This window comes from Clupea harengus, chromosome 20, assembly GCF_900700415.2.
Source record: "Clupea harengus chromosome 20, Ch_v2.0.2, whole genome shotgun sequence".
In the NCBI taxonomy this organism is placed as follows: domain Eukaryota; kingdom Metazoa; phylum Chordata; class Actinopteri; order Clupeiformes; family Clupeidae; genus Clupea; species Clupea harengus.
In genome coordinates this window covers 11000248-11021957 of record NC_045171.1, presented here as the reverse complement: position 1 = coordinate 11021957, position 21710 = coordinate 11000248, and the positions used below count along the sequence as shown (strand labels likewise).

Below are 21710 nucleotides of genomic sequence, written 5' to 3'. Positions count from 1 at the left end.
CACTGGTGCTCCCCTTCTCCGCCATGCTGGAGTTGAACGCGGGCGCGTGGCCGCTGGGCGCCGCCTTCTGCAACGTCTACATCTCCCTGGACGTCATGTTCAGCACGGCGTCCATCTTGAACCTGCTGGTCATCAGCATGGACCGCTACCTGGCCGTGACGGCGCCGCTGCGCTACACGGCCTTGCTGAAGCCGGCGCGCGTCGGCGTGGCGCTGGCCGTCGTCTGGCTCGTCTCGGTGGGCCTCTCCTTCGTGCCCATCCACATGGGCTGGAACACGAAGGACGGCACCGTGCAGAACGTGGCCAAGGACGAGGATGGCGTCGCCGGCACATGTAAATTCGACCTGAACCCCGTCTACGCCACCGTGGATGCGCTGTTCACCTTCTACCTGCCGCTGCTGGCCATGTGCTGGAGCTACTGCCGCGTGTTCCGTATCGCCCGGGCTCAGGCGCGCCGCATCGTGGCCACGCGGCGGGCCGGAGGCTGCAGTTCCGGGACAGGCCAATGGGGGGTGCTGGCGATAGCGGCGCGCGAGCACAAGGCCACGGTGACGCTGGCGGCGGTGGTGGGGGCGTTCGTGGTGTGCTGGATGCCCTACTTCACCTACTTCACGGTCATGGGTCTGCTGCGGAGGGACATGCAGGGAACGGCCTACTCCGTGGTGCTGTGGCTCGGCTACGCCAACTCGGCGCTCAACCCGTTCCTGTACGCTGCGCTCAACCGCGACTTCCGCTTGGCTTACGCACGGCTCCTGCGCTGCCAGAGGGTAAAGGCCACGGATCTTGACTCAAACGGGGGAGGAGACTGGGGGGTGGCACACAAGCATTTCCTCAGCAGAACAGGGTCTGTAACCAGAGGGGGGATCATGATGCAGGAGCTGAATGGGAGTGCCATGACCGCCCTGAAAAATGGTAAAACACTAACCATGGACACAGAGATAACTGACGGCAATAACAGATTAAGATGAGGAATGTGTGTGTGGGGGGGGGCATCTCTGGATTAAGTCCCTTATCTGTGTCCTTCTCCAAGACTTCAAAGGCATTACATAGGCTTGGTGTCACCCTGCCATGAGGAGGACGACACCAAAGGACCGTTTGAAATGGCTGGCAGGTGAGATTCGTTCAGAGCACTGTTTGAAATTGCTTTAGAGTTCTAGAATTTTCCTCTGGACTTAATGGGGTCTTCTCAGCCACTCCACAGGTGCAGAGAGGCTGAGGACCAGCAGGCTCGTTCCAGCCAGCTACTCAACCAATCACTGGAGGTGTCGCATAGGGACAACAGAGGACACGCAGAGGCCTCGCCAGCCTTCAAGCACAGGGGGGGTCACGGAAACGTTCAAGCCAAAAAGCAACCAGCGGCAACAAAAGCTTTCCCCTCAAATGACATTGGCTATTCATGCTATCACTTGAACTGAAATGAGCCACATTGTACAACCCCTTGAATTCTTTTCTAAGTGGCTCTTAACTCAAACACTGCGGTACTGATCCTTTCAGGCAGGGTGTGTTGAACTTAACAGTGTAGCATGTGTGCCCCCTACTGGTGAAAGAAACAAAATCTATTGTTTTTAATTGGGGGGAGGAAAGAGAAAACAAAATGGCAACTTGCTTAAAATATTCTTCAGATATTTATGGGATGCATCTAATGACAGTATTAAAATATGTTTCATGTCTAAAATAAATGCGAAATGAGCATTTCAGTGTTATCCTTTTTTACAGTCTTCTCACTCATCCTGAACCTCACTTTTCCTTTAAAAAATGTTCCCCCCTATCACATTGTGTGCAATACACTACAGCGCTGTGTTGCAATCTCTTTCCTCTCTGTCATTTTCAACCATTATAAACATTTCTCAGTTCCTCTGCTCTCTTCTCTTTCTCCTTGGCTCAGTTGGGCGCACTGACCCTCTGTACATTAAAACCATTCATCACTGCCTCTTTACCGTCAAATTATCAGTGGCTAGCCACTGAATACGCACAAGTAAATGCTCTCAAACAGCAACACACTCACTCCGTCCCGAGCTCCCCTTGTGGCTCTGTTTTTGTCTGCATCTGTCACACACACACACACACACACACACACACACACACACACACACACACACAGAGACACACACAGACACACACAGGATTCACCAGCTCTTCAATAACACACAAATTTCATGGGCTCTTCATGAGCGATCCATCATCCTGGTCTGTCATCAAGATATAAGAGAGATAACACAAAAATAGGCTCACACGGCACTCACACACACACACACACACACACACACACACACACACACACACACACACACACACAGACACACAGAGACACAGACACAAACACATACACACACACACAGACAAACACACACATACCACTCATAAATCAAAAGTATGATGACCTCAGTAGAGGCCTAGGCAAGAGGAGTAGAGAATGGAGGAGGAGGAATAACTGGAGGAGAAGTGGAGCAGAGATGCTCTGGAAGACCAGACGAGATGAGGAGGAGGAAGTGGAACAGAGGACATGTTTAGCTGAAAGAGAGTGGAGATGAAAACAACTCGGAGACACAGAGGGAGGGCACAGTAAGAGGGCAGAAGGATCATTAGTCATCCTTCATGAAAAAAAAGAAATAATAAAAAACGTAATGACTTAAATGAGTTAATGTAATTTGGAGACGGAAATGATTTGAGGGGTGGTGGAAGACTGGAAAAAATTAAATCAATCAAAAAATTGAAGGGGGAAAAAGTGGAGGAATGGGTATGAAGAAGACAGAGAAAGAGCGGAGCAAAGAATGAAAATGAAAAACATAGCCAAAAATAAAGAGTGTGAGACAGAGCAGAAAAAATAAAGGCACTCAAGTTAGCACAAGTTATGAAGAGACAGGTGAGTCATTAAGGGAGGACGTAACACTATTTAAATACCATACCGTAAGTTTAACCAAGACATTTCCACATTTGAATGGCAGAAGAAATTCTTACATCACATATAAAATGTATAATTGTTTGCATACCTAATGGAGTAACAGTTAGGGGAAACCTGCTAGACATTGTAAAATGATGGCAGTGCCATCACACCCATTAACTCAGGGTGGGCACGCACCCACCCAACATCACGTGACAAATAAGTAAATAAACAAAATATTCAAACCGTATTTTAAGAATTGAATTGTAACCAAAATGTTAATGTTACAAGATAGGGATGAGTGTGTAGTATCCAGTAGGCTCCAAGAATGGCGATATTTATTAATTTCATATTAGGATTTTGTTTTGGTACATACGTCTACTCTGATAACATTGCCTCTGAAGTCCACAATATGGCGCAAGACCTTGCTGTCCTCTTGCATCACAGTGGAAATAGGACCGGTAGTCAGAGTACAGAACACATTTCCAGCGTCAAGAGACTCTCAGTATACAAAACGGAATATATGGGAAACAATAAATCGCAATGTTCGCAATACTTTCTGTTTCGTAAAATGTTAAGAATCGCAATATCACAACCTGCTCCAAATATCGTGATGGGGAGACAGGGGGGACCAGGTATAGTAACACAGGGACAGTTGTTACTTGCTTATTTTCTCAGCTCGTGTCTCACATAATGCAATGAAACTCACTGAAAACATGTGTGATGGCAGCATGATATATTCAAAATTTAAGCTTGTCTCTGTCTAATCTGTAACATTTAAGTTTTGTGAAAGATTTTGACTGCACATTATAGTTATAATAGTTTTGACATTTGCATTAGTCTTTGAGTTTGGTTTTTGATTTCAGTTGAGTTTTATTTAATTTTATGAGTAGATAAGTAGTTTTATTTATATTTTTAGGAATTGACTAGTTTTAGTTTAGTTTATCTTCAGTTTTAGCATTTGTTTTAGTTTTCCAGGTACAGTATAAGAAGGCCTTGATTTATAGTAGCTGAAAAAAGGTAGGATGAAAGAATGCGATTTATTTCATTCATGCTAGGTCCTTTTTACGCCAGTGTCTCCCAAGAAACCAAACAGAACAGGACAAAGAACAGGATTAGCAACCACAGTGCAAATTGAGGGGGGAAATTAAGATTATTTTACCCACAGTTTTAGTTTGTGTTGCATTGTTCATTGTCGTTTTTATTTAGGTTTTCTGATTTTGAAAACTGTTGTTTTTATTTCTATTTCAGTTAACAAAATGTTTTAGTATTTTATAACTATCATACCCCTGGTGATCAGTGATTTCCAAACTAGATGCTAGAATAATTATTTGGTTAGTAAGCGACTCTCACTGGTATTTTGAAAACAAACACTGTAAGGACAACAACTCACAGAAAAACCCTTATCCATCACTATTTTGGTTGAATAATGCACGGTTGTTGCTGTCAATTTTACTTTCCCTCTTCAAACTGGCATGTTACAGTTGTCTACAGTTGTCACATTACAACTGTCTCCAAACACATAACAACTGTCCCCAAGGCTGCATTTAGATGAAAGTTTGAGAAAAAGTAAGGCACATGTGCTTGGATTAGTGAAGTAAACTTAACCCTAGGTTAAAATGAAAGGTGTCACTTATGCTTTTATGCTACAAGACAAAAAGTACAAAAGAGCAAAAAGTTTTACAACTGTACCTGGCCTCCCCTAGTATTGTATCCTCTGTGCCTCTGTGGCAATTAAAACCTGTTCATGCATAGGCTAGGCCTACATCTTCATCTTCATCTTCTTCATGTACCCCTCAGACAGAGCGCAACCATTAAGTTTATAATTCTGCACTAAATGTGGCATTCACATCATAGCCCAGACATGCAGAGGAGTGGACAGCTAACGATGAAGTGTTCTCCCGTTGTTATCGGACAGTTTACATAAGACATTATCCAGATCTAAATTATAGCTAAATGGGGTAATTAACTGACGGCATGATAAACAGCCATGAGTTGACCGCAATTTATCATCTGTTAATGTCCGAAGCAGGACGTTAGCTAATTAGCCTAAATGTGAACGGACTATGTAAGCCTACTAACTTAGCAATATTGCATTCTGGCTCTCTAAATGGGCTAGTCTGTATCAGGAATAGCAACCTAGTACATCATTAATAGTAGCATATGTGGTAGGTAGTTTAACTGGTGTAGGGGAAAGTGGGGTAAGATGAGCCTATAGCCAACCTATAGCCAAATAAATATGAGACAGACTTAAAACTAATGCATACAACACAAGTTCAGGGTGTGTGCCATCAATTGAAAACTTAGCATTGTGCCTAACTCAAATAGACAACAAAATAACTTGCTCCATGTTAGGGGTAAGTTGATCCAGCTGCCAAGGAAGGGGAGCCATCTGAGAAAAACTACTGTATTAACAAGATTTGAAAAGCATAATTCTAAATATAATTATTAATAATGTAGTGTGCAGAGGTGTAATGCAGCTTCGGTGTGTGTGTGTGTGTGTGTGTGTGTGTGTGTGTGTGTGTGTGTGTGTGTGTGTGATCCCAGAGTGCATTGTGTTGTTCTCTGTTCTATGTAAATGTCTAATTATGTGAATAAGTGTTCGGTATTGGAATGTTGCTGTACCTCCCTTATGTGTCTCGTGTAAGCGTACGTCACAGTTATCATTATAGTCCGTGTGCTGTGTTGCAATGCCTGTGTGTTCGCCCTCTATGTTAGTTTGCGTCTCTGTGGACCATCAGTGTCTTTGTCACATCAAGATTAGAAACCCCTTCAATACTCCTGCGGTCGTGTGGTGTATCGGGCACAGGACCTGCATGAAACTCAGATCTCAGTCTTGCTGCTCATTCTTCCTGGCTAGCTCCCTACAATAATTAAATCCCCCAACATTTTTAAAATAGATTTTTATTTGGATGACATTTGATTCGCTTTGAATGTATTTTGTTTTCAAGGGGACGAAAATCAGTGAACAGATAATGAGGTAATAGTGACTTGATGGATTAACAATTGAAGGTACACATTTTTCTTGAACTCATCAATAGGTAATGATCATAATTAGCAAAGATTTACTAGTAGCGGGTTTTTTTGTAAGCAATTATTTATAAATTAGTATCACAACATGATGCACACAAGTCAGTTAAGTAAAGTTGTATTAATGGTTCAGTAATGATGAACACTTCATGTGTCTTATTTACACTTTGGCAGGTTATTGGTTAGGCCTGTGATGCTTCCTCTGCCCATAGGGTCATGCAGCAACATGCCTCTGATTAGCTCCATATGTTTTATAGGTACTGTTCTTCTTACAGAGAGGCTTATCAAATGCATGGATCTGAAATTAACATTGGTAGAATCCAGCTAATTTTGTGGCATATCAATTAATGTTACCAAATCAAATAAAGTGACTGTGAATTAACATCCCTTAATTGATGATCAAGTATGAAGCAATCACATAAAGCAATGGTGACTTGATCATTAGTTCATGGTGAGCAACAGGTATTCATGATGCACCTTGCATTAATTAATGCATTAAATCCTCATAAGTCATGCATTAAACATTACTAATAAGTATATGATTTGTATCCTTATTGTAAAGTGTTACCGAGGGAAATGTTTGAGGGAAATTCACAGATGATTTGCTTATAACTCTCAGTTATAATTTGCAAACGTTTTAGACGATAAACATAATATAAACGCCAACATGTCACATATTGTTCTGAATATCCATATATTCCCAAACAATGACATAAACACTATGTCACATGTACGGAAAATGCTATTCAAAATGGCAAAAAAGTGAAAAGTTCCACATCATTCACAGCGAGGTATACTAAAACTATGGCTACAAGCACATGACTATGGAGCCCCTGTCTGTTTATCTTCTGCAATTACGTGGCATGGCCGCTGTTATCCAACATCTAAAATATGAAATATAATGTCAGTTACTCCTTGTTAGAATGCAACACTAATTTAAACACTAAATATTTGACATAACTTCATGTGAAGCGGTGGTTCATCTTACCCCCAAGGCTCTGGCTCTGGCACAGCAACCATTTTGGGAAAAGTACTTATAGTCTAGCAACACAGAGCTACACTACACTATGCTTATCACTCCATCCATACGGTTCTTTCTCCTACAGCAAGATGAAAATGGAGAATGCAAACTAAATTTCGGGTCACATTGTGTACGGTTGCATAGATACAGGTGGCGGATCATCTTGCCCCACTCTCCCCTATGTGTGTGTTTAAAGAAATAAAAAATAAAATGGTGCCCCACTCCCTGAAGAGGTTGTATGATAACCCAGAATGATGGCGCCCCGATTATGGGTAATAAAATAAAGAATATTGCAATTCATGTGCATGACAACATGATGGTACTCAGTGGAAGTTTAAGACAATATTCTTTCATTAGATGTGTTGACAATGGCAATAAAGAGCAGTTTTAGCTTCCATTCCCATTCTATGATCATGCTGTGCAAAGAGACTATGGGCATATATGGGCAAAAGTGGTGGAAAGTTAAGAGACTTCATTTTGACAAATGGAGACATTGCAGATGAAAAAGATCCCCCTACTGTAACAGACAATTTAAGACCAATTGACAGTGATAGTTAATCAGCAATTAGCAATTACGAGCCAAATTAGCAGGGAAAATATTGCACAGTAATAGGATTTAGAGTGTTTCATTTAGCTAACAATTCTCTCAAGATCTGATTTAATTGCTGGGATTTGCATAAGTAAATGAGTAATTAATTATTGTTATTAAAAATGTTGGAGCGTTATGAGGTTTCAAAAAATTATAATAACACTCATTAGCTATCAGGGGTGCAACCGACAGTAGGGTGCAAAAGCAGCATCTTCAAGTTGGGGAGACCATTTACACAAAGAAAAAGAAAGATTAAAAGTATAGTCTAACTCATTACCAGTGAAATAATATTGCGAAGATGCTTCGTCCCTTGTTACGAAAAAGTGGATACGCCTCAACTGATAGGCCTCATTCGTTGTTCTCTCTCGCTCTTTCTCTCTCTATCTGTCTTTGTGTCCCCCCGTCTTCCTGCCTCATCTCTTCTGGCCTCAAAGGTTGGAGGGTCTGCACTCCGTTGGTGAGAGTGGTGGAATTTAATATGCAACTTCTCTCTCTTTTTTCTTATTGGGAAACAATCGCATGTGTCGGCGCGCGTCCTGACCGCAATATTTCTGTTAGCGCAGGTAATGCGATAGAGTCGAGGAAGGCTATTTATCATGGCTCAGCCAGGCCCCTTCGCCTTTACTTTTTATTATTTTAATGTGTTTCTAGGCCATTAAAATGATGAATCACCGACGGGATCATTTTTTCCTCTGGGTGAGGTGGAGAGTGGGGGGAAGCGGCTCAGTTAAAGCCAAGTGGCCACCACTTAAAACTTTATAAGACATTACCATAGAAACGAGCCCTTTATCCTCATCTTATAAACAAGTTGTGTGTGTGTGTGTGTGTGTGTGTGTGTCCACGCCAACACACATAAATGGTGATGCCCACATGAAAAAGCACACATAACCACACCATCATCTCACAGAGGCTACAGAGGAGCACTTTGAAAGAACATGAATGCATTACAACTTTATTAAACACACGATGCCACAGGCGTACACACACACACACGCAATCCTTGAGACTTCAACAGAAAACAAATATGGATGTGTACCATGACACCCACCCAAACACACACACACACTGACATGAACACACACACAACCACAAGCCAACGAACAGTCTCTACACCCCCTGTAGTCGCCAAAATATTTGCATAGTGAACGTGTGGCGAACGCTAAAACCTCCCACCTGAAGTCATTAGAAGAGACGCTGCTAATTTCATTCGCGCTAATTAGCAGAGCAAACGGCCACTGTGTTATTGCTGATGGCAATTAATACTCGATTAGGCGAGAACACTCCTGCAATACATTAGGCAGGTCCTCCCTGGGCGAGAAAGGCCTGAGATGGATCGAGTACACTTTCATTTTCAGAAACATCTCTCCCCTTCGCAGCGCACGCCTCCGTCAAACAGATCACAGCACGACAGCAAGCAGCAGGCAGCTGGTGAGACACAGTCTTCGAGAACAGAAGCACACAGGCATGGTCAGCTAGAGTTCGCAAACATAAAGTAGGTCTCGTGAAGCTACAGATGCCAGCTGAGTAGAAATGACGCAAACGTCAACTTGCGAGTTGAGATTCCACAGGATGCACCGCTGTTGTCTGCGCAAAGTGAATGACAAGCACCTAATGCATTTAGAACACAGGTACTATGGTTAATTTTGAAGCAGACAAAAATGATAGTAGTATAATTAATCAACAACATTTTGTCAAATAAATAATAACTTTCTAGCAGTATGAAAAGCAAAGCATATGATTTGCTGGCATTACATTTACAGGTTTACCAAAAGTAAACCTCCCCTAAAAGTTGAAACATTTCTGTTTATGTATCAAAAGTCTTAAATGTAGCTCTTATTGTCTCCAGTGATGACAACCCAAATTTTCTTGAACCAAAGACCTGCACCAAATGATGGCTTGGAATTTCAAGGGACTGGGTTGGTGGTCAACATTTGAAGGCCCACAGGCCAGCATGTGAACAAAGTGGTTATTTTCAATTAATCACAAAACATATTATAAACCAAACTACCTCCCAAAACACATACAAAACCCTGACTGTCACCACTTGCCTGTGTGAAGGACAGTCTGCTCACACATCTAAATGCCAACTTCCGCCTCTATAGAAGATGAACTGTATGAGACAAGCGCGACGCTCTCTACCCCCATTTGATAAAGTGTGCATGATGGACAAAATGTGAGAAAGTATCAACGTAGTCATGCCCTAGCTTTGTGTGTGTGTGTGTGTGTGTGTGTGTGTGTGTGTGTGTGTATCTTTATGGTGGAGGGAGCATTAGGGCAGCTGTTGGCCCTCCTCACCCCTAGGGGTCCTCACACCAATCAGCAGAGCACAGCCAGAATCAATTAGCACCAGAGGGAGGGGGCAGGGGGCTCTCCTGTTCTCCTGCACCCATCCTGTCTCAGAGGATATCCATCACTCTCTCTCTCTCACTCACACATATACACACACACACACACACACACACACACACACGCACACGCACACACGCGCACACACAGATTAACACAAATTACAAGCATTAATTAAATTATGTGCACACTTAATACCAAAATACCAGTTCTACACTGTACATAGCAGATATGCATGCACAGAGTACATTACCCAATGTTACTCAGTAAAAAAAAGCAGGAGCCAAAGGCCTGACCTCCACATAGCAGACCAAATCAATCTGGATTACAGAAACCATAAATACACAGAAAGACAATGGTAAGTATTAGATTCATATGAGAGTTGGGTGCTTCATATATCAAATCTAATTTGACTAAAAACATTTGTGCAACTATGACTTTGACTGTTTGGTTTTTTGTTTGTTTGTGTGTGTGTATGTGTGTGTGTGTGTGTATGTGTGTGTTTGGAAAACACACATCCAAAGAGAATGCAATATGCATGCGTATTCTTTGCATGTGTTTGTGGCAGGTGGGTGGGCAGCAGGAGGGTCCTCGGCTGGGTCACCCCCATCCGAGGAGCAGAACCACAGAGAAAGAGTGAAAGAGAAATGTTCAGGAGAGAGGAGTGCAAAAATGAGAGAGCGAGGAAGCCAGCGTTAATCACGTTTTTGGGTGGTCAAATTGAGTTGTGTGCAGAGAGAGAGAGAGAGAGGGAGAGAGAGAGGGAGGAGGAAGGAGAGAGAGAGAGAGGAGGAAGGAGAGATTGGCCGCAGGCTTAAATAATCATATGGGCAGCAGAATGAATATGATAAATGGTGTTCATTCACAGCGTAGCAGCCGGCTACATACCTCCAGGGCCTGAATCTACAAAGATTTGAGAGACGCACACAACCAGTTTTGAGCAACTGAGAGACACAGAGGGGTAGGCCCTGCACTCACAACAGCTTTCCCCAAGAAAAGTTCATAGAGACAGAAAAAGCTCATAGTATACACTCGTAGTATACACACATAGTATACAAGACGCATTTCAGGACATGATTAGAGGGTGGGAGTATGGAGATTTGAGAGGAAGAATGGAAAAGACAGAGAAAAAAGAAAATGAAAAGAAGAAAGGAGACATGGACTGGATCACCTAAATGTAGAGCTCCATGGATAGGCACCTATTTAGGTAAACCCAAAGAAATAGCAGCAGCTCGCCTGCTGATGCACCTTCACTCACTCACACTTACTTGCAATGACAAGAACCCAGTAAAATGGCGCATTACAGCAATCGCTGTTTTAGCATTGATTTTCTGACATTTGTGGGGAAAGCTGGATTAATATCAAGAAGCATTAAGGATAAAGACAACACAACAGAAGATGAGAGGAACAGCTGAACAGAGAAGCTCATGGAAAAGCAGATGCATCGGATCACAGACTGAACTGAGGGCTCCATTTTCCCTGTCTTTCATACACAACCTATGCGAGAATATCCCCCCCCATCCTTCTCCATCTGTTCCTACTGCACCCCTGCCCTCACATACCCCCGGGCAGTGAAAAAGGATACCCCTCAACCCTGGACTGAGTGCCTGACCCCAAACTCTCATCGCTCTCCCTCTCTCTTTCCAGTGGGCTAATTCACAGTAATGAGTCCTTGGGGAGCTCCGCTGATAGGAGATCAATAGCGCAGCAATGATAGCACACTGCTCACTTTACCCAACACACTAAATCTACGGCTCTCTTGGCACGTACGTACAACGCTGATCTATGCATGAGCACACACACCAGTGTCCACAGAGCAACAGATAAACAGGATGAGGATACCCATTAGGCAAAATAAACCGTAAACACTCACAGACAAACATGAGCATATGGTTGTGCACGCATGCCATACAGGCATATGTGCACACACGTGCTCACATACACAGGCAGACAGGGAGAGAGAGGAAGGGTGCTAGGGAGGGAGGTAGGTAGGGAGGGAGGGAGAGAGGGAGGGAGAGAGGGTATAATATGGAAGTCAAACATCCATTCATTCCCTCAATCCATCATTCTTAACTTCGCTGAAACAATGAGCTGAGATTATGAAGCCAGATAAAAGGAATGAGGGAGCGAGGGGATGCCCCTAGGGAGGACAAAAAAACTGGGGGTGTGTTTAAGTGTGCCTCTGTGTGTGTGTGTGCCCCTTTACAGATCTGAAATGATTCATGTTGCATGGTATCTATATTGTGCATGTCTGTGTGTGTGTGTGTGTGTGAGAGTGTGTGTTTCCCCGGTCAGAGCCCTTAGGCAGGACAGGTGGGACTGGTGGCCTGTCAGACCCCCTCCACCCCGAGGGGACATCAGGCCTGGCGAAGCAGGGGGCTGGAGTCATTCCGCTGCCAGGGAGAGAGGCACCGTGGCTGGTGGCAGCTGGTGCCTCCTCCCCCCACCTTTCCCCCGGCCCCATGCCCCCGCGGGCAGGCAACAGGAGGGGTGAGGAGGTTAAGAGGCAGCGCCGAGGAGGAGAATAGGAGGCACGGCGACACGCCGGATAATCGGCTTTTATTAAGTGACCCTGGGCCCGGTGCGCACGGGGAGAGCAGCGGAGAGAAGAAATGCCTCAATTACACACAAATGCCTCTGCCCACACACACACACACACACACACACACACACACACACACACGCCGTGGCCCTGTGTTAATGAAGACATGGACCAGTGATCTCTCTCACACACACACACACACACACACACACACACACACACACACACACACACACACACACACACACCAACCTGCCTCTCCCTCCCTGTCTTTTTAAAGTGTTTCTCTACAGCCTTGACCAGAATATGAGAAATATAGACCAAAAAGAATAAGCCTATTATACACACACCCACACACACACTATGTATATATATATGCATTATGTGGGTTGTATTGTAAGTATATTAATGATTGCGAAGACCAGATAAAGTAAGTTATTTTTGGGGGTTTGGTTAAATGTATGCACTAGGAAATGCTTGATCACAGGGTAAAATAATCCTCAAGCCTTGAGAGGAAATTCAAAATAATAATAGTGTACACAGCAGAAAATAGGGTAAACCCTCTCATCTGCATCTAACTGTCCACATCCGCTCCAACTGATCCTCATTATCAACTACATTCCCTTTCTTCTCCACGTCTCAGTCGTTTGCATCTCTTTTTCCCATAGTCTGGCCATCTCTATGCTGCACGGCACCGGGCTTTTTTTCAGCATCACACAAACCAGCCAAGCGTTCAACCATCAGACTGGCAAACATGGTGAGCATGGGCTAGCCAGACTAAACTCCCCCGCAACTCCCTCTCTCTCCACCTCTCTCTCGCCCTCTCTCTCTCTCGCCCTCTCTCTCTCTGTTGTTCTCTATTTATCTATGTCCAGGAGATGATTATTAAAATAATCATGAATAAAAGTTTGCCATTTTTTTTATTTCTTTCAAAGAATGTTTCATTTTCCTTCTCCTTGACTCTTGCCTTTATCCAGCACACAGCACTGAGAGAGTCCAGATAGAGTTTAGCCCTGATACTATGCACTCAGCACCAGTACATCGGCATACTGTGTAGTGACTAATCTGCTTCATACAGCTTGCTAACAGTAGATGACACAGATGAACTTGCTCCCCTGGGTGGATCTCCTTTCCTTGCCTCTCTCCCTCACTCTTCTAACAGTCCCAGAGAGTATGTCAGCCTGACGGATGAGTGTCAGTCTGATCCAGAGATCAAACTCCCCGTCAACGGCCTCGTGTTCCCCTGTCACTCGATCTCTCCTGGAGGGCCACCGCAGTATAACTCTGGGTAAGTTCTGCAGGATTGCAGTGTGCTGACATAATCTTGAATCATTTTGGCCTGAACCTTGTAAACGCTATTTGTTGTATGGATGAGGGAATAATTCATGTGATCGTCGAAATGGCAAAACAATCAGTGAGTGAGTCAGTGCAGGAGACAACCACAAGGGCTCTGAAGGAGAGCTGGAGTGCAATAAATTCACAAAGCACAAAGAAAGATCTGTAAACAAGACACAAATACAATTAAATGGCCCTCTTTAAGCACGGGCGAATCCGTGAAGAAAACGGATAGTCCTTCGAACATAAACGAATAAAAGCCATTGTTTTGTAACGCTTAATATTAAATATACTTAATTTTTCATAAGATGAGACCGTCGGGCGGAGGGGCGGTAAAGTTTCATTAACGAGTCGGTTTGCTGCTGGAGATAGCCTACGAGTTTCGCTCTTCTATTCTATTGTCTTTTTAATACAATAAAACAGGGTCTATCGCTGCAGACGCCCCACTCGTCTCCCTCTCCATCTACTAAGCTTTCTTTTACAACACATCATAATAAAAATGTACCAGATATTTTTAAATGCACTATTACTTATCTGTGCCTTTTCATATTCCGTCTTAACGGCCACTTAAGGAAGCACTATAAAACTCGTCATTCATTATTCAAAGCCATTCAACGCGGCCCTATTTCTCTTTTTTCAATTCGCTACTTTTTGTACGTGTGGCACGCGCCTGACAGACCTTCCTTTTTAGTGCAGGCACGGGGAAATTGATAACACTACAGACACCCGCAATAAAAACGGCGCCCGCGGGCCAGAACCCGGGACTGCCATTATGCAGATGAAGTTGTAATTCCACAGACAAATCGCTATCTTCCTCACTTTTATACTTTTCCGTTTTTCACGTTATCTCCATTCCTCGTGAGAATTGGGAAATTGTGCGTGTTAATATGCTGGCACATTGATTGATTTGATGCCCAATAATTCCCGACGGGTTTGGGTCTGGAAAGTGCCCGATTCAGGCCTCTCCTCAAATAGGCTGGAGCGCTTTAGGCTGATCTGTCTGGGACCGAAGTTCGATTAGGACAAACTCTGACTAATGTCTGCAATAAAAACAAAATTGTGGGGGCATTATTAATAGATATACGCCGAATAAACTAGGCTATGATGCAAAAAAGCAACCCCTGGTTCAAAACGGATCATATGTGTGTTTGGGCAGGCCACATTTTTATGTGCAGGTTATTTAAACATTCACTCTCCTCGTAATGCATTAAGTGTGTAGGCCTATAGTATCCATCGCTGGAGGAAATTATGCTTTGGTTTTTAAAACGTCATGGCTTGGCTACAAAATAAATGTTTCTGATCGTTGAGACCATGCAATCGTTTAGCAACAATACAAATGTACAACCGATAATTTTGTGAATGTTTTGTAAAAAGAAACTCTTCAAACAAGATCTTGGGATTGGAAAGTATCTAGTCTTCGCTGTACTGAGGGCAATCACAGCAACATCTCACGGGAGCTCTGAGATAACGGGGCATAATCTCGGATCAGAAGAGGATTACAAGACTAGCCGCAGTGCCATTTTCAATCAATTACAGAGAAGTGAGAGTCGTCTTCAGGTGGTCTACGTCTAAACGATTAGAGTTTCTTAGCCACTTTGCTTAACAGAGACAAATGAGCATTGGCCATTTCTAAAATGTTACTCAGAGATGGTGGCAAGTCTGTTTTAGTGAGCCTATTTGAGCTGTTAAAAATCTTTCCTTCCTGTAGATTATATTATATTTTTGCATATGTCATCGTGTGTTTTTAAAGTGACAAAAGTATCAACAATAAACAATATAGAGAATTTCATTACATTTTCAAAGCCCTTTAAAAACGAATTGTAAATGACAAGCCCTGCACAACCCCCCCACTCCTTAGAATCTCCAACAGGCTATTAATATTGGCATTTGACTATAACACACATTATTATTATTATTGTTGTTACGATTATTGTTGTTGTTGGTGGTATTATTATTATTATTATTATTGTTATTATTATTGGCTTTGTTAAATGAAAAAAGCCTGATCTTTCCCGTCAACAAGACTACCACTGAGATTACATATGGTCAGGAGTTACAGCCAGCATTGCAATGAGACGACTGATGCGTTATCGCCAGATACGTCTGTCTGCATATTTGCTCGTGAAATCATCTACTGAATTCATGTACTCAATCACGTGCACTGGGACTGAAAGTAAATAAAATGCAAAAATGCTGAATTATGAGCAACACATATATGCCTATATATCTCAAACTATTGGTATTCTGTATTTTTCATTCTTCAAACTGGTGGGTAACTTTTACATAATAAATGACTCAATGATGATTAGCTGTTAAAAACTGACAGTGAAACAAAAATAGGTCTAAATCACGTCAGTTTATTTTAGTGTCCACAGCAGTTACTGATGGTATCGGCTATTTAACGAAAGCAAAACATGTCTATAAATGTCTATCTTTATATTAGGTCAATCAACAATAGGCCTAATAACAATTCCGTAATTTTAGCTATATACAAGGAAATATAATAATTATTTTGGCTTTCCTTCGAAATTAACTGTTGGTTATTTGTATAAAGTGTCAGCATTTAGCGGTAGATTCAAATTCTGCCAAAAACTATAGAATAAGATAGTAAGGCACAAACATAAGACTATTAGCACGCGGGCTACTGGCTTTTAAAAAACTGTTGCACTTCAGAAAGACAGAAGCGGCCTTGGTCCACACGGCCTCGAGCCTTGGCTGTCCACTTTGCCACCAAACCCGATTAGCAAGTCAATTTCAGGGTCCTTTTCATTGTGCATCTCCTGGACGACCGGGTCTTCTTACCCACACTTCATTTCTGCTAGCCTTTGGCTTTAGGAGGTGAGTGGAGCTCTCTATCTCGACTATTGGTCTATTCAGTCTTTGACCTTGCAACATTGCGTCCAGTGCCAGAAGAAGACGACGCGCGGACTCATGAGCGCATAGTCATAATAATAACACAATCTATCGACAGCATAGATATAAATAGTTTTTATTCAACTGTAGGTATGAGCTACAAGCGTAATGTTGTCAAGCATCATCTCTCTATTGGAGAAGAGACACAAGCCGGTTGACGCATGAGGGCATTACCCCAGGCAATCAATAGCGCATTTTGCCAGTAGCCTATCACATTTGCCCCTGACAAATGTCGACTCTCACATTTAATATTAGCAACTCTAGGGTTACATAGAATGATCAATAACTACAGTCGTGTATAGGCCTAATGATTCAAATTCATCTCCACAAATCTACGGTCCTAAAATAAATACTTATTCAGACGTCCAAATAGAGTGAGCACACACATTACAGATTTAGCTTTAGCATAAACGAAACGTTAAATAACTATTTGGTGATTTTCAACATACCAACTATTATGATCATAGTTAATTAATTTGGTCATAAAACAGTTGGTCTACTCACATTACGTAATTCCATTACATTACATTTGCAGTACATGTTTAAATATGGATATTCTCAAAAGACATACGTGAGATATTATTCAGATTACAAGTGGTTAAGGTCATCATTGGGCATGTTGGTAAACAGAATAATTCAGAAAATGTCTTTAGCTCTATTTATTTTCGAGAAAGGGGTTGTTTTGCCCATTGTTTTAAACGTCACTCATTGGTCAGGCGGGGTTTGACATATATAACCAATAGAAACACCAGCATCCAAAAGTGTCATACAAATGCTATGCCAGACAGGGATCTAGCGAACGAGCTCCCGAGCATCCAAGTTAAATGAGCTTGGGCGCACAAGACGCGGAGCTGAGGGAACCTGTCGGACTTTTAAGGTTTTGTCTATACTGAAAGGAGACGATGGCCAAGATGAGGACACATATGCCACACGCATTTTCGTATATGAGGACAATCCATTGCTTTTATTCAGATTAATTTAATTTCAGAAAGATTATTTGACATCTTGCACTGATTTCCCGCGGTCTGGACGCACGGCCAAGGGAAGTGACCAGAGAGAATGGAGCAGGTGCCCAGTCCGGAACCTAGTGGCGCAAAGCAACCCAAAGCCAGGCATCATGAACCCATTCGCTTCGGGATTGACCAGATCCTCGGTGGCTCAGATCCAGAGAGCGGTCGGTCGAACAGTGATCAGAGCGGGTCAGAGAGTGGCTTGGACAGCTACCGCCTCAGCAGTCCCACTGGAACATGCACTGCTCCTTATACGGCGTTATCTGTCTCTCTGTCAGGGTTTACGGGTCCGTTAGATGACTTAAATATCTATGGAATGAACAGAACTCTAATGCCCAGGGGGGTGATTCGAGTTCCGGCTCATAGACCTCTCACAGCGGCGGTTCCGCCACCCATGACCAGCACAGTGCCGAATATCGGAAGTTTGTGCTTTCCGTGGATGGAAAACAACCGTAGGTTTGCCAAGGATAGATTACCAGGTATACAAATATTTATGGACGTCATCTGATGTAGATGTAACTCTAAATCAGTGCAAAGTAGTTTAATAAAACCGATTTGACCTGTTGTTTTTATATAAAGTTCATATTACATTTTACAGTAGGCTACATGCCCCGACGAAAACGCTTTGTAGCATACAGTCATGAAAGCCTTTCAAACGAAAAATACACAATTTCGTTATAAATTGCAAAATGTTGCATGCAAAATGTTACATTTAAAGCCTAATAAATGATGCTATCTTGTCTCTATTATAATGACCACTGCGTAATTTGAATGAAGACTAAAATATTTGCTGGCAAACAAATTCGGTCAAACTCAATTTGGCGTATAGGCTACGACAACGTTTGATGGTTTTAACAATTCTCCATCACTATTGTATTGCATTACTTACTTGCAGTGGGCTAAATTAACTAATGCTCATCCATTCAACGTACAGTAGGGGGATAAATAGGATTAAAAGCACTTTACAAAAGCCTGGAATTCTTTTAATTTAAGGCCCGTAATAAGAGTTTTTGGGAACAATTAAAGTTATTATCGTATCAGCTCTATGTATCATCACCTCATAGGTTGAATGTTGGCATTCTCTTATACGTTAGGCTACGAATTTTGTATGCTACAGTATTTTCAATGTGACAGCTATTTGTGAGATTGTGGTGTGTTTGTCTTGTACATTTAAGCTCTGAATCCATGAACTGAGTTGATTAGCAAACATCTAACATATTCTTCTTTACACCTCTAACTCTGCAGCACTCATACCTTTTACGGTCACTCGACGCATCGGCCATCCATACCAGAATCGTACACCACCTAAGAGGAAAAAACCGCGGACGTCTTTCTCTCGTGTCCAAATATGCGAGCTGGAGAAGAGGTTTCACCGACAGAAGTATCTAGCCAGTGCCGAGAGAGCGTGTCTAGCCAAGAGCTTAAAGATGACGGACGCGCAAGTTAAAACTTGGTTTCAGAACCGCCGAACAAAATGGAGGTTTGTTAACCCTAGGCTCATTGAATGATTGAGCAACCTTTCTGTGTACGTTATTTAGGTTTTACTGGTAATTTGTAAAATACTTTGAGTGCCGGTTGAACGAAAACAAAAGTTCATTGTATTTACACTGTGTACAAAGTAGCTTAACAACTTCCCTCGAGAGCACCCCTCATCAGTAGTAAAAAGAAAGTTTGTACGTGTCCGCCATGTTGTTTTCTCTGAAGATAAATTAGGGGATTTTTTAAAATGTTATAAGTGTCAGTATCCTAGAGACGGTCTTTAGTTTTAAAATCTGGAACTGTTGAAACTGCTGAATCTGAGAAAAAAAAGTGTAGCGCGTTCGTTAAGGTTATAGGTCATAGCTCTATAGGTGGCCAATTGTAGATATCATAAAGACAAAATTATTTCCAGTAATAATGACCTTTATATGGACACGATGTTGTGTTTACCAAACATTGTGATTTAATGTTAACACCACGCCTCATTATGTATGGTATGTTTAATGCATTACACGAAAAGGGTGGATGTTTAACACCTTTGGTTCATTTTGATCTAATAAATAAAATAGAGCATGCTAGTTTTTTTTCTAAATGTACCCCAGAAGGTGACAGTAAGACAGTGATACACAGGCTGCATTTTAGATTTCCTAGCCAGCCTCAACTTTAACCTGTCAGAGACAGTGTCCGTTAAGTTATTTATTCAGTTTATGGGCTGTTGAGAACTGTGAAAGGGAGAGATGGAGCAACAGAGTGTGTCCTGAAATCTTAGGCAAACACTCAATTGATTGTCTTGAGATCTTTCATATGGTAGCTTAAAGAACTTGGCGAGATGTTTACACGTTCTGTGTCTTGAATTTACATTGATTTCAGGGAAGATTAATTAAACATGATGCGGTGAGTCCCTACACAGTGTAAACCTATGTTCTGTTTATCGTTATTAATGGGTTAATAGCTACACTCCTTAAGAGAGAGAGAGAGAGTTATTTTCTTCCAGGCATCTCCAAGAAACATTTCTCATTCATGTAACAAAACAGTCTTCACTCAATTAATTTCACATTTCACTTATGTGGTTTCTCAGGAGACAGACGGCTGAGGAGAGGGAAGCGGAGCGTCAGCAGGCCAATCGGATGCTGCTCCAGCTGCAGGCTGACGCCCTCCAAAAGTCCCTGGGCGAATCGGCATCAAGCGATCCGCTGTGCTTGCACAACTCCTCCCTGTACGCCCTGCAGAACCTGCAGCCCTGGGCACAGGAGGCCGCGGCCAAACTAGTGGGAGGACACAGTGCGGCCCCTGCACTGGCCTGAGAACAGTCAGAGAGGAGTCGGTGTTGAGTGGAGAGGATTAGAGGTACTGAGGTGTCAGGCCTTTGCTGAGGACAAAATCATTATGTTGCCCGCAAACACCCATAACTAGGGCTTGAAGTTGCCGGAGCTGATCCTGGTCACGTGGGCCCATTTCAACTATTGGTTGGTGAATGCCGTCCACCACTTTTTCATGTTGCTGTGTTTACTGGCAAATTTTGATGACATATGATAGAATATTCACGTTTTTGTATATCAAAAAATATGTGTAACTAAACATTTAAATGATGGATTGAAGACTCCATTACAGAGGTGTTGCAATTCACTGGACTGTTGATATTTTGAAGAAAAAAAAAAACATTTTTTGAACAGTGCTTAAGATATAAGGAACTATGTTCATTCGTAAGTCGTGTATCAGTTTCAGAGAAACATTCATCCCTGAACACCCTTAACATTTTCTTAAAAATATATTTGGATTGTGGATGTTTCTTTGTCAATAATGAGCTAATGTACAAGTACTTGTAATTTACATTTGATATTTGTAAATAATATTCACAGCGGTAGTTGTGGCCATTTATCTGTTACTCAAGTTGCTGTGTCTTCATTGCACTGAAAAGACATTGCAAGCTGTGTGTAAGAAAGACCAAAATCACACTATTCTTTGCAAAGTTTATTGTTAAATATTATTTCATACAACATTTGAACAAGTCTTATTTTGTCTGTCTGTCTGCTTGCCTGTCTGTACTATACGTCTGTGTAGATCTTCCTCAAAGAGGCTGTCCTGATGTCCTCTGGAAATTAACTAATCAAGGCTAAATTAACTTACATCTTAAGTCATTGCAACTGAAATTCACGTCATTTAAAACATTTACAGTTTTTTTTAATAAGACCAGTTCACACTCACTGCCTTGGTCAGCTAAATAAGTGCTACTATAAACTGATGAAAATATATAAAAAGTAGATAATTTATTTCAAGTTAGCCATATAGTCCTTATATTTGCCTGCTTTAATTATTGAGATTTATTTAATTATTTTAAAATAGTAATTTATGGAGGAATACGTTTCCCTTTATTTGACTGAATTGAATGGCTTATCTCCTCTAAGTCTGTCCTGAGCTCTCTGACTTCCTCTTCTCTCAATCTCACCAGCTATCACAGTATGAGAAGTATCCATTCACAGTGGGTTTCTGATATTTAAGTGTTGGCACAGAAGTTTTGTCAAGGGACAAACAAGAAACAAGAAACAATACTTCAGAACGAGAGC

The 21710-nt window shown here is 42.2% G+C and overlaps 2 protein-coding genes across 4 annotated transcripts in view; both read left to right on the top strand.

The window, feature by feature from the left end:
• Window positions 1-1703, top strand: part of hrh2a (histamine receptor H2a) — a 2160-nt gene extending 457 nt beyond the window's left edge. The window contains exons 1-3 of one of the 3 annotated variants that reach the window (XR_004165972.2): window positions 1-912; window positions 1031-1111; window positions 1191-1703. The exon at window positions 1-912 is cut by the window's left edge and continues 457 nt beyond it. Coding sequence is in view for 1 of the 3 variants with exons in the window: in XM_031587251.2 (XP_031443111.1) it covers window positions 1-912; window positions 1031-1050 (932 nt within the window). In the remaining 2 variants the exon portion in view is untranslated. The other 2 variants (XR_006151439.1, XM_031587251.2) reach the window with 2 other exon arrangements.
• A 15745-nt stretch (window positions 1704-17448) lies between these two features.
• On the top strand, window positions 17449-21590 carry LOC105903664 (T cell leukemia homeobox 3). The gene is made up of 3 exons (XM_031587368.2): window positions 17449-18146; window positions 18913-19147; window positions 20225-21590. The coding sequence occupies exons 1-3, from the start codon at window positions 17717-17719 to the stop codon at window positions 20448-20450; spliced, it is 891 nt and encodes a 296-aa protein (XP_031443228.1). The 5' UTR covers window positions 17449-17716; the 3' UTR covers window positions 20451-21590.
• The last annotated feature ends 120 nt before the right edge of the window (window positions 21591-21710 follow it).

Coding starts and splice junctions, on each gene's coding strand:
- LOC105903664 (XM_031587368.2), top strand. CDS start 17,717: ATGGAGCAGGTGCCCAGTCCGGAACCTAGTGGCGCAAAGCAACCCAAA. Junction 18,147..18,912: donor TGCCAAGGATAGATTACCAG/GTATACAAATAT, acceptor CTAACTCTGCAG/CACTCATACCTTTTACGGTC. Junction 19,148..20,224: donor AACCGCCGAACAAAATGGAG/GTTTGTTAACCC, acceptor GTGGTTTCTCAG/GAGACAGACGGCTGAGGAGA.